This window comes from Microcaecilia unicolor, chromosome 6 (assembly GCF_901765095.1).
Source record: "Microcaecilia unicolor chromosome 6, aMicUni1.1, whole genome shotgun sequence".
NCBI lineage: Eukaryota > Metazoa > Chordata > Amphibia > Gymnophiona > Siphonopidae > Microcaecilia > Microcaecilia unicolor.
In genome coordinates, this window is record NC_044036.1 from 315,634,418 (window position 1) to 315,647,439 (window position 13,022).

Consider the following 13,022-nt stretch of genomic DNA (forward strand, 5'->3'; position numbering starts at 1 on the left):
GGCTGTGGGGCCAACATAAGCAGTGTCTATTAGTTGCTGCTGGTTGCCAGTGAAAATCTATTTAAAAGGTATGCAGGGGATGTTTGAGAGACCATATGAGGTATGCATGCAAGAGAGGGAAGCCTAAATCACTTGTGGAACAGGGCGGAGTTCTGCCCGGGCCCAGGCCCAGGCCCACCCAAAATTGGGTGTCTGCAAAGTTTTTCTTGCTTCTCTGCAGCTCTTCTGGGTGACGTGGGGCTTGTGTGACCGCTGTAGCCCACATAAATAAGGCCAGACTTCCCTACCCATAGTGAAAAAGTAGAAATCCCAAGAAAAATTTTCTTTGTACGTAAGACAGTGCCCATCACAAACACATATTGGTAGAAAACTGACAAAACCATGCTATTCCGCAGCCTCTAACTGAACGCACATATAATAGAACCACCACAAGCACCCAGGGCCAGTACAGGAATACTGGTAGACCTATGCAAACCTTCAGATTTAATCCCCGCTTCGATTAAATTTTAGGCCCTTAATCTGGCCTCCCTCAAGGTGCATGGTTTTAAATATTAAATTTTGTGCACGTTGCCCACTCCTCCCGCAGATAAAAGTGCACATTGATAGTTCTTTGAGTTGGTGTGGCTGTCAAGGTTTGTTTTTTTTTTCTTTGACTACGGCTGCTGTTTGCTGCTGCCCTGAGGGACTTCCTAGTCTTGCTTATGATTAGACAGGTCCTACTTACAGCCTCTCAGAGGAATAACATAGGCAGCCAGCACACTCCTCCCTCAGGACCAAGCATGGCAGGTGAAAATATTGTGGCATTTTCAAATAATACAACAGACACAAGTATTAGGATATTAGACGTCCACAGCTCTATTCAAACAAGTTAACAGAAATGAATGCAGGCAATAGAGAGAGAGTTTATTGGAACACCAGAATGAGGCTTGGAATACAGATAGAGAGAGACTATTGGCGCACCAAAATGAGGCTTGCAGTGCACAGAGACTATTGGAGCGTCAGAAATGAGGCTTGCAATATGCAGTATACAAGAAAAAGAGGCCTGGTAGCTGGGCGCGGGAACGAGCATCAACAAGCTACCTGGATGCTCTTGGAATCGAATCCTGCCTGTGGAGTGTAAGAGGACATGGCCTAAAGTGATGGCTTGAACAGTTCCTCTTCTTGGTGTTGTGTCCCGCATTACCTCCTCCACTACCCATCCTTGTGTTCTTTGATGACATAGAAGGTACCATTAGCTTCCCGTTTAGGAAGCTGGTCTCTCTGCCCCTTTAAGTGGCCGAGTCAGCTTACAGTTAGATTAGGGCTTTCCAGACAAATGAGGTGCAACTCGCCTGCCGGTTGCTTCCCGATGATGGGGAGGTGAATGAGGCCACGCGTAACCGCTGTCATGGCAACCGAGACTGCAGAACTGTCGCTTGGCTTGGGTCTCGACATGGAGAGCGAAGGTGGTGGTGGCCCGGCTGGGTCACCTTTTCTAAAGAAACATGGGGGCCGGGGAAAAGCGTTTTCTTGGATGGTCCAGGTGGACCTGAGAGGGAGTACACACGTTTCTCTGTTCTTATTCTTTGGGTCTCAGTACTAGTAAGTTGGCCACAGTTCAGAAAGATGAACCGAGGGGCAATCAGGGCTCATGTGTATGTCGCTCAGTTTCATAGGTTAACTATTGTTTCAACTTTCAACCAGTGAAGGTTTGATTTATTAGGGAGGGGGGGGGGGGGGGGTTGTATGCTGGGGGCGGGACAGGAGGATGCAACTTAATAAATGTCCCCTGGATGAACAGCTCTTTCTTTGGATAAGTAGCAGTGAGAAAAGTTGTGCCTCATTTTAGGAGATGGAGTCTTCAACATGGAAACTATACTTGTTTGCATTAGATGTACGAAGGCATTTTCTCTGTTTTGTGTGTCTAATGACAAAAAAAAAATCTTAGTAAATCAAGTCTGTAATGAAGTTGGAAAATCTGAAGGTAGACTTTTGTAAAGTCTGTTTTCCAATGAGCCAGAGTCCACTTCATCATCCATCTGATGACCTGTACTCAGATCCAAAAACTAATGCCTGGTAAATTGGTTAGCCTATGAGCTGACACCTGCCTCTGTCAATTCTGTTTTCCAGTGCCTTTCTTGCAGCATAGCTTAATACTATAATTCTATAAAGAAGGTGCTAACATTTAAATGCCAAATAGACATGTCAATGATTAAAATGTAATTTGCTCCATAAGTCAGTGAAATCACATTTGCTTTAGTTTTTCCTTCTGTTGCTTAGTTATGTATTTTATTGATGTTGCGTTTGTCTGTATTCATAATGTTCTATTGTGAATGTGAACCACTTAGAAATGTAACAATGTGCAGGTATAAATTTATTTAAATAAACAAATAGAATAATGGTAGCAATGTGCATATCTGTTCACATATGCACATAAATGCCAAAATTCTGCCTAAGTACTATTCTGTAAAAATCTGCCTAAGTACTATTCTGTAAATATGTGCACATCTTATATAGTATGTATTTGACAGGTGAACATACACTTGAGTGCAGTTTGGACAGGACTCGCAGACACATAGCTGTGTAACTTACAGTATTCTATAAGTTATCTTCATTATCTAGGTGCAAGTATTTACACCATCTCTGGCTGGAGTAACCATATACATGCTTATATACCTGGTTATGCCAGCATTCCATAAAGGAAAGTAGACTTATGTGGTGTATATTTGACAGGAAGGGGGCACCTACTGCCCCTTTATAGAATAGGCTCCTTCTGGGCACTCCATTATAAATGAGGGGGTCTGAGGGTACCTAAAGTTAGCGTGCTTGTTATAGAATTCTAGTCCTTATGCACATGACTGCTAGTTGGGCACTAACCAATATTCTATAACTTTAGCACGTAATTTGATTGGTTATCTCTGGGGGTGCGAGTGATGTGTGTGGAGGTTTTGGGAGGATTTAGGTTTCTTTCCCCTGTACCCTCGTACTTATTCTTCTCCCTTCCACCCTCTTGAACTCTTCCATTCTCTTTACCATGTGCCACTTTCTTTCCTGCATTCACCACCTTTCCCTGTCACCCACCCTTGCATTCTCCCCCTTCCTGAGATCTCTCCTGACATTGTGGTGTGGGCTTATTGGCAGTGTGTGTGGTTGTGGACAGGTAGGTTTCTCTTCTCCTGTTGCCCTGCACTCACTCCTTCTCATCCTCTTGCACTATTCACTCTCACTATCGTTCGCCAACCTCCCTCTTCTCCTGCCATCCAACCTTGCATTTTGTCTAATATTTTCTCTGTCCCTCAAGCACTCTCCCAATTTCCTTCCTGCATGTCTGCTGTTCTGGCTCCCTGCACCTCCCCCCTTTTCTTCCCTTGGTTCTTCTCTCCCTTATGTTCTGTCCTTCACTCTAAATCTCTTTCCTCTCCTTAACCATGTCCCTTCCTTATGATCCTCATTTTGTCCTCTATAATCCTAGTCCTTCCCTTATGCTGCTCCTCTCAGTTCACTTATTAAACCCCTGTCCTTAACTCTATCCCTCTTCTCTAACCATGCTCCTCTTCCCTTCCTTCAGCTCTACCCCTTTTCTCATTTCATCCTCTCTAGCCTCTAGAGAGAGTGATTACTTGATGAGACTCAAATTTTTATTTTTGTTATTAAGTCTGAACTGTTCTTCTCCACAACTGTCCTGCCTCTGTTCATTTTGTAATGGTTAGCTTAGATTGATAAACTGTTAGTAATTGTTAATTGGTACCTAAAATTCATATCTTGAGCAATTAAGCATGTAAATCTTACCCTCCTCAAGCTTCTCCCCAAGCCATTTTTTAGTGATAACTGAGAAGTACATATATCTTGCTTCCCCCCGCCACCACTTCTAGCTTTCAAAACATTTGACTTGGCTTATAACTGTATACTTTTTCTAAGGTCCGTTTTGTAACCAAGTACCTCTAAGTGCAGCCAAGGCTAGAACAATCTCCTCCCGCCACAGGCTCGCGGTACAGTCAAGAAATAAGTGTCCACCAGCAACTTCAATCTTAAGGACTTTATTCCATGCAGGTTTCTAGTAGACTTGATACACAGTTCCAACAGCAGCATTCACCTTCAGTCTTAAGCACATATAAGCCACCTGAAAGTGTGTGGCAAATAGTCCCCTTTAAGCAGTAGGCTATCAGGGGGGTGGGAGGGGATCAGTGACCACTGGGGGGGATATTGGGGGGTCACCGCTGATTCCCTCCAGTGGTCATCTGGTCATTTAGGTTACCCTTTTGTGCCTTATTATAAAAACAGGTCTAGCTCAAAACGTCTTAGTTTTAGTCCTGTGTCGTAGCATTTATTTGGAGCACTGTTGTGCAAAATCATAAATGCATTACTTGCAATCCCAGCACAAATAAAAGAATACAAAGAATAGCCACCCCACTCCCCTCAGGACTACCTTACAATCCCTGATGGTCTAGTGATGTAGTCAGGGAAGGCGGGACTAGTGCTGGGCAGACTTATACGGTCTGTGCCGGGGCTGGTGGTTGGGCGGCGGGGATAGTGCTGGGCAGACTTATACGGTCTGTGCCAGAGCTGGTGGTGGGAGGCGGGGATAGGGCTGGCCAGACTTATACGGTCTGTGCCAGAGCCGGTGGTGGGAGGTGGAGATAGTGCTGGGCAGACTTATACGGTCTGTGCCAGAGCCGGTGGTGGGAGGCGGGGCTGGTGGTTGGGAGGCGGGGATAGTGCTGGGCAGACTTATACGGTCTGTGCCAGAGCTGGTGGTTGGCAGGCGGGGATAGGGCTGGCCAGACTTATACGGTCTGTGCCCTGAAGAGGACAGTACAAATAAAAAAGTAGCACATAGGAATGTATCTTCTTGGGCAGACTGGATGGACCGTGCAGGTCTTTTTCTGCCGTCATCTACTATGTTACTATGTTAAGCAGTAGGCTATCAGCATATGCCAGGATTCAATACAGGCTCACAGTTAGCTCCAGTCTGGGCTCTTTATCCAGTGCACAATAAGCAGTAGTTCAATTCCAAATAGAAGCAGTTCATTCAATTCATCATCACAGTTAAATCACAAAGCAGCAGTTTCTACCTTCTACTCTCTTTACCTTCAGGAGAGTTTAATACTTTAGGGACGCCTCATACCCAAGGGATTTTACCCTGCATCAGCTTCACTGGTGAATTCAATACTTTAGGGACCTCCCTTATCCAAGGATTTTCAGCCTGCATATACTTTTGGGATGTCAGCCTGCTGCAGTACTTTAGGGACCTCTCTTACCCAAGGGTTTTCAGCCTGCAACTGCTTCTCTCTTCCCACCTGCCTAATCAATCCCTGGCTTCTGCTCTCACAACCAATCATTCTCCTTCCATTAGCTTCCCCCACACCCATACCAGCTGAGTTGAGCATTAGACTAATGATGAGCTCCTGCCCACAGGGTTTCCTATCTCTCTTTCCCCCTAGTGGCAGCCAATCTACATATCCTGCCAGCTAACACCCATGTCTTCCCCTATTGCAGCTAGGAGTCCAGTCCGAGTTCCTCATCTCACCCCCTGGCTCCTTGCCTGCAATGCCTTCTGGGACTTGTATTTCAGACTGAAACTGCCTTAACCCAACTATCCTGGATGTGACTCTATCACAGGTTGTACAGTACTGCCATGAAGGCAATGTTTTATTTTATTTACACTTTTATACCACAGATCTGATTTGCTCCCTGCAGTTCACAGTACTAGTAAAAACAATTTTACAAAACATAGTTAACATTACAGACTAGCCCAACACACCCTCCTACCTACATGATTTAACCATAAGTATGTTCAAATAGAAATATTTTCAATCTCCTCTTAAACCTAACCAAATCGATTTCATTACAAAGGTAATTCCACAACATAGGCATCCTCGCAATGAAAGCCCTCTCCCTGTATCTCACCAACTGTACTTCCTTTATAATAGGAACATACAAACGTTGTTTACAATGGCTACAGCTTCCTTAATAGCCTGTTTTTCCCTGAGGTTAATTAGTCTGGAATCTTGCTGCTTTTTGGGACTCTGCCAGATACTTGTGATCTGGACTGGCCACTGTTGGAAACGGGCTACTGGGCTAGATGGACCCTTGATCTGACTCAGTATGTCAGTTCTTATGTAATTCAGCTAGCCAGAAAGACATACAGTCTTACCTGTCTGTTAAGTCTGTCTTTTGAACTGGCTTTCAGGGAGAAATCAGATGTGATTACCAGCTATATAAAAGCGGAAGACTCAAGAAAGTAAGACCTGAGATGATCCAGTAGATCCAAGAAGAGAGGAAAGCCTACTGGAACCAGACGATGGTAAAGAAATTAATACAGAACCGGGTTTAAACACAAGATATTGAAATGGACTCGCACTGATTAATTTGCAAGGAAAGTTGGCAGGGACTAATGGAACTGTAGAAGGATTTATGCACCTGTGGCCCCTATCTCAAATGGAAGCAGTTGGTCTGCAGTTTTTAACCAGCTATAAGCCTAATTTACTAAGATATTCTTACCTTCTGTAGAAAAATTAAAGCATTTCCAAAGAGTGGGCTATTTGTGCATGGAGGGGTTTTTTTTTTTTTACTTAATTTTTTAATTTCAGGAAACAAACCAGAAAACTCTCATTAACATGCCAAGTCTCAAAAAAACAGTGCTATACATCTTATCAAATAAAAAAAAACAATTCCTCTATGAACACAACCCCAAATCTCTTTCCTCATGTTAAAATCACAGCAATCCAATACCAATTTCAGATTCTCTCCCCCTACATGCAGCAGCACTGGGTTAATCTGAGACACAGTTGAGGTAGGAGGGTAAGGAAGTGTGGGGGGGGGGGGGGGAAGGATGGAGAGGGTGGGCCCATGATAACAGCATGGAGTCTGACATAGAACCTGATTTAACCCAGGATCTCTGAACAAAATTGGCTGCTTGGTATCAGTAGAAATTGAAGCTGTAAAGTGAACTGCAGCACCCCCCCCCCCCTCTTTCAATCTGTCTCCCTTGCCCCCCTTTTGGCCCAACCACCCATGAGCCCTCCCAGAGCCTATCTTAGTGAAGCTCTGGTGGACTAGTGGCCTCTTCAGGGGGGAGGGGAAGGAACGGACCCCACTTTTTCCTGACCGTGCACTGCTTCAATCCAAATGGCTGTCGAGAATTCCTGTGACAGCCTTGGCAAGACTGCTGTTGGGGGGGGGGGGGGGGTTCTGATTGGAACTAGCATGGGCAGAGGACTTGCTCCTGCCTGTGTTGATTCCAATTGCAAAATTGCAGCAAGGACCTCCCGCGGCAGTCTCATAAGCCATTTTCTGATTGGAACCAACATGGGCAGGAGTGAGTCCTCTGCCGTGCTGGTTCCAATCAGAAAATGGCTGCCAGGACCTCCTGTGGCAGTCTCAGCAGCCATTTGGATTGGAGCAGCGCATAGGGCAGAAATGAGTGGGGTCTGTTCCTGCTCTCAAAGACCACCAGAGGTTCATTAAGGTGGGCCTGGGGAAGACCTAGGGGTGGTCAGACATGAAGGGAGGTACAGGAGAATGATCACGGGGGGGGGGGGGGGGGGGGCATAGAGAAGTTTGGTTTCAGCGCGTTTTCGGCCAAAACCCGAACCTGGAGTTTGGGTCAGTTTCGGTCCAAAACCAAAATTTGGTTGGCCTCTAGTTTGAAATGTGCATCATAATTCCATTATTATTGTATACCACTTTGAGTGGTCTTTTGGCTAAGAAAGGCAGTTTATAAGAATTTTAAATAGATATATTGGGGGAATGAAAATTGCCTTCTTTTTCTTCCTATGAACAGGTACCCACACCACAAAGGAGTAGAGGGAGGAAAGAGGGAAAGGGAAATGGGACTTGATATACCGCCTTTCTGAGGTTTTTGCAACTACATTCAAAGTGGTTTACATATATTCAGGTACTTATTTTGTACCAGGGGCAATGGAGGGTTAAATGACTTGCCCAGAGTCACAAGGAGCTGCAGTGGGAATCAAACTCAGTTCCCCAGGATCAAAGTCCACTACACTAACCACTAGGCTACTGGCAGTCCACCCTCAGAGGGTTTAATTTTGAAGTCCCACATGTGCTTTACAGCATGGACATTGTTTTAGAACAAGTGCGGAGTTCATGGGTACTTTGTACCGACAGTACAGCTGGCCAGCAAAAGCTATTGAAAGGGAAACTCCACAAGGACTTTCCTTTTGCAATTTCACTTGCAGGCAATGTGAAGGTCAACCACCGAAGTAGAAGAATGATGAACACTACAAGCATAGAAGGGTGAACAAAGGGGTAGTGTAGACAACAAAACATGAGAGAGCTGAAGAATGTCATACACAGGATGTATCCATAAAAGGACAACTAGTTGACTCGGCACCATGTTTTGGCAAAAGTGTCTGCCTCAGGAGTCTAAAATGAATAAATATACAAACATGTTTCTAAAATACACAAGGATAGAAACAATACTTGAAACATTTACAATTTTAAATAAAAGTTGAGCATACAATAAAACATGAAAGTATATCTCCAAAACTTAATACATCATAGAATATCTAATAAAACACATAACTAGACCCTAATCAAAACTAAACTTTTACCTTGTAATTCTTCAAAAGGTGTGTCAATACGCCACACACAACTGAGATGGAGCAGTCTACAAAGATATGAAGAAAGACCATATTGGAAAAAAACATAAAAGCGGTCTCTTAAAATAAATAATCTAAAAGGAAAGATTAAAAGATATGCCTAATTTCTATTCCTTGACACACGTTTTAATCTTTCCTTTTAGATTACTTATTGTAAGAGACAGCTTTTATGTTTTTTTTTTCAATATGATCTTTCTTCATACCTGTCTAGACTACTCCATCTCAGCAATCAATCAGACTGATCTGTTTAACAATGCTGTTTTTTTTCCCTTTTAAAATATCTCTTCAGGCACCAAAAATTAAAAAAGGACTGAAAGGTAAAGTATATTGAGCTGCTTAGTATTTTTCCCTCCACCCATTTCTTTCCCTCTGATCCTTCTGTGTCCCTGTGTGTTCTTCCTCATAGCCCTCCTTCCCCCAGTACAGTGTGATAAAAACAAGTTCCTTTCAGAGGAAATATTTAATGTATTACATTTATTATTATTTTCGTTTGAGTGATTTAATTTTAATTCTGTAAATTTTGCAGTTTCATTTATTTATTGTTTTCCATATTTGATGTCTGAACATGTGGCTTCTTTTAGGTTCCATAGATGATGTGCTGGGTGACCTCTTGGATGCAGATGGTAAAATATTTGGAGTTGATTTTAAGAGTTGTTCATTTGTCTTGGGTAGCTGATGCACGTTTCTACCTATTGAGAGACAGACCTATCAAAATTGCATGAGCCCTAGGTTCTTTAATTAACCTGTTCTATACAGAGATTTGTGAGAACCATTTTAAAACCGTCTACATTGGGGCAAAAATCACATGGGTAGTTCACCTTTCCCTGGCGTCCTCATCAGACCAGTCTAGACCCTGTGGATTATGTCCGTCAGCCGGCAGATGCACACAGCCCACAGGTTCTAGACTGGTCTGGTGGGACTAAAAGAAAGAAAATTGGCAGATAAGGTCTGATTTTTTTTTTCCATTTTCAGATTAAAAGTATATGCATTCTTTTGCTTTGAAATTTGATACGGTGAAAAATTACATGCAGTCATTTGAGCCTGGTTTCTTTCTAGATACATTTTTTAATAGTAAAAGTCTATGTGCAAACTTTTGAAAATGCCATATATGTACTTACATTTCTCTCCCTGTCCTGAGTATGACCCTGGGAATGCTTCCTCTCAGTATAGCTGAAAGCTGCAGTGCCCAGACTTTCAGCTGCATTATTGGAGGGAAAGTCTCAAACAGCTAACGGGGGCAAAATGCTTTTTATGGGGATAATTTAATAATTAATTTTCCCACATATGAAACATGTTTAATGGTGGAAAAGGGCTTGTAAAAATTGCACAGGGGGATGTATTTATTATTTTATTTAAAAAAAAGTTATTTTGCTTGATCCATCGTTCTCAGTGGATTACATAATTACATACATAATCTAAAAACAAAACAATCAACAAAAGACACTTCAAAATATTTAACAAATCAAAGTTCTGAAGCAAATATTAGCATGTCATGCATTACCCCCAGCTGTAAGCTTTCATGAACAATAATGTTTTAATCTTTCTTTTAAATTCCTTAGGGGTCTGTTTACTAAGCTACTCTAGCGGCTTCCGCTCGGCGTTCCCAATATAGCCTATTCAGAGTAAATGGGCTGTGTTGGCTCTAGCGCACAGCTAGCCACGCTAGCAGCTGAGAAAACCCCAGTGTTAATGTCTGTAATATTCCATATTTACAAAGGTAGTTTATTCTAATAAGCTGGTCTAGCAACGTAGAAAATTTTACTTCTGTATTTGCTAGAGCATATCACATGATGAGATGGAATATCCAACAATTTCTGAGTTGCAAATCTTAGTGCTTGATATATGTAAGTAAAAAGTAGGCACATGGAAAGAGTTCACCACTTTTATATGATCAGCGGTAGGTATTCTTGGTGGCAGAACTGGGGTAAAATTGCAGTCTTCTTTTTCTTTGGAAGGTAGGCTAAAAATGCAAACATAGAATCATGGAAAAAAGCTCTAATGTAGAAAGTACGAAGGCTGCTGCTCCCGTAGCTTTAAGTCCACAGGTTCCCATTTTCTCATCTTTTTATATTTCTACTGCTTTCTGTAATACCAAATGAAGTAGAGTTTATAAAAAAAAAAAAAGCTAACTTTTTCATTTTCTCTTATTTCAAGACGGGGTCCCGGTTAAATCCAGCAAATCTTCCCTAACTTCAGAAGCAGTTGCAGGGAGACCAAAAAGCATTAACTCAGCCACCAGCAAGAAGTAAGAGCAGAACATACTAACTAGTACTGTCCATTAGTTAACATGCCTCCAAATGTCCTCTGATGTGATTAGGGGCTATAGAGATGGCTAGATCAGCTCACTTGATACTTTACACGTTTTACATTTCTAGTGGTGAGTATCAATTTTATTTAATTTTTTGGACTGAGTTTATATCTCTTCACTAGTAGCTCAAGATGTGTTATGAGCTTATGCTTTTCCTTTTGCTCTTCGTAATATGATTACATCAGTGTAGGGGTGGACAACAATTACAAATTTTAATTGCAATTAATTGATTAAAAATTGTAGTCGCATTTAATCACGGCATGCATTTTGGGCATATGCTTTTCAATTTTTCAAATGCTCAGCATGGCTCAGTATCCTGCACAACATGCTATTCAATTAGGGGTGGGCAATAATGAAAAAATGTAATCAAAATTAATTGTGGTATTAAAATTTTTAATCACATAACCTCATCTCTGGGCTGGATGACTTCATACTAGTAAATTCCCACTGCATGGAAACTTTTTAAACCTGCTGAATATAATGAAAAGTTGATACACACACTTTTCACGCAGCACATTCCCCCCCCCCCCCCCCCCCCCCCCAATGTGGTGGTTTAATATGGCTTCAGCGAAACAAAAAGGGCCCCTTGTCGGGGTTTGAAGAAGCTTTGAAATAATTTTGGAACGCGGCTTTGAAAATTGTAAACATTGCATGTTTGGAAACGCTAGGGGATACAACGTAGATGTGACAAAACGCCTAGCCACCACCTGGGGTTACCCACGGCCACTTAGAGGGTCTATCTTCAGCATAGCTCAGGTCTGCCTGCACCTGCCGCTTGTTCTCTACACTAGCACCCTCCTCCCACCGACTGGGTCACAACTGCCTTTGGGTGAGTCTCCCATGCTCAAATTGTTCCTAATGATTTCTAGGTTACTGGGGCCACAATCCCAGTGGTCCTATGGTTCCCAGAAAGCACTCACAGTCCCAACACACAAACCACCAGGATTCTTTATCGGTCCAGACAGGCAGAGCCAATAAACAATTGTGTTTATTCTCAGAACTTGTAACAGTGGACAGAAATATGCAATTGGCAAACAATAACAGGTAACTGAAGTATGAATCAATTAGAACACTAACTAAACATCTATATACTGTCTAAGCAGTACCTGGGAAGATCAGGACATCTAATTGTCCACAGAGCCTCAGCAAAGAGATCTGTCTCTCTCTTCTTCCAGGCTATGGCTAAAGCAACAGCCAGCACTACTGGGTAATTTTAAACTCTAGGCCAATCGGAGCCCACTGAACAAGTTTTAAACATATACTGCTGCTTGCTTCCCGCTTGTGTTAAAGAAAAAGAACATTCAGTTCCCTATAACAGCTTTAAGCATAAACATACACTATCTGCTGGCCAAATAGGAGAAATACACTTCAGACATAATTAAAACAGGGAAATATCCAATATATTTTACAGGCTTAAAACACACTTTCTTCACAGTGGAGAATGCAGAGACACAAGAAAATTTAGTTAAGTACCATCTTCCGTTCCATTCAAGCTTTCATACTAAATTTTTGAAGAAATGTAGTTTTTGACAAATACAACATTGTGTTTAATGGACAGTCTATGTACTTTGTTGGGGATTGTAAGTAAAATGCAGGGTTTTTTTCAGCAGTGGCTTTTTCTCTTTAAGAGTTGTTTTCACCGTTGTTTTTTCAACTGGGCTTATGCCGATGATAAAAACCCCACAGAGGTTTGTTAAAGTCTAGGACTTTCCACGGGGTGGTTGAGGCTTTTGTTTTTTTTAATTTTCAGTAATTGTCCTTTGCTTTCCATTTACACAATGTATTGAGCAAATTTTCAACCATTTAGCCATATTAAAGCACCACATTTTTGCTAGTACATGTGGAATTGCTAAATCTTGGAAGTTTGTTTATTTATTTATTTATTTTCTGGTTACTTCAGCTTATCAGCCTTACTGTATTAAGCTCCAAGCAGAGTGATATTGCAGAAGGGGATATTGGAAACGGTTTGCCTTTTGTAGATCATACTAAAATATACAACATAGTACACACCCTGGAAGGTGTGTATTACAGGAGGAAGGATCTAGTATTTATTTTTATTTTTTTTTGTTACATTTATACCCCGCACTTTCCCACTCATGGCAGGCTCAATGCGG

General features: G+C 42.1%; 1 protein-coding gene across 2 annotated transcripts in view; it reads left to right on the forward strand.

Annotated features, from left to right (window-relative positions):
• The first annotated feature begins 1,036 nt into the window (after nt 1-1,036).
• Nucleotides 1,037-13,022, forward strand: part of FBF1 (Fas binding factor 1) — a 73,270-nt gene continuing 61,284 nt past the window's right edge. Inside the window, exons 1-5 of one of the 2 annotated variants that reach the window (XM_030208232.1) lie at nt 1,037-1,116; nt 6,170-6,283; nt 8,890-8,917; nt 9,182-9,223; nt 10,755-10,845. In XM_030208232.1, the coding sequence (XP_030064092.1) occupies nt 6,281-6,283; nt 8,890-8,917; nt 9,182-9,223; nt 10,755-10,845 (164 nt within the window). In that variant the 5' untranslated portion in view covers nt 1,037-1,116; nt 6,170-6,280. Of the gene's footprint in view, nt 1,117-5,560; nt 5,599-6,169; nt 6,284-8,889; nt 8,918-9,181; nt 9,224-10,754; nt 10,846-13,022 lie in introns of those variants that run through there. The other variant, XM_030208233.1, reaches the window with a different exon arrangement.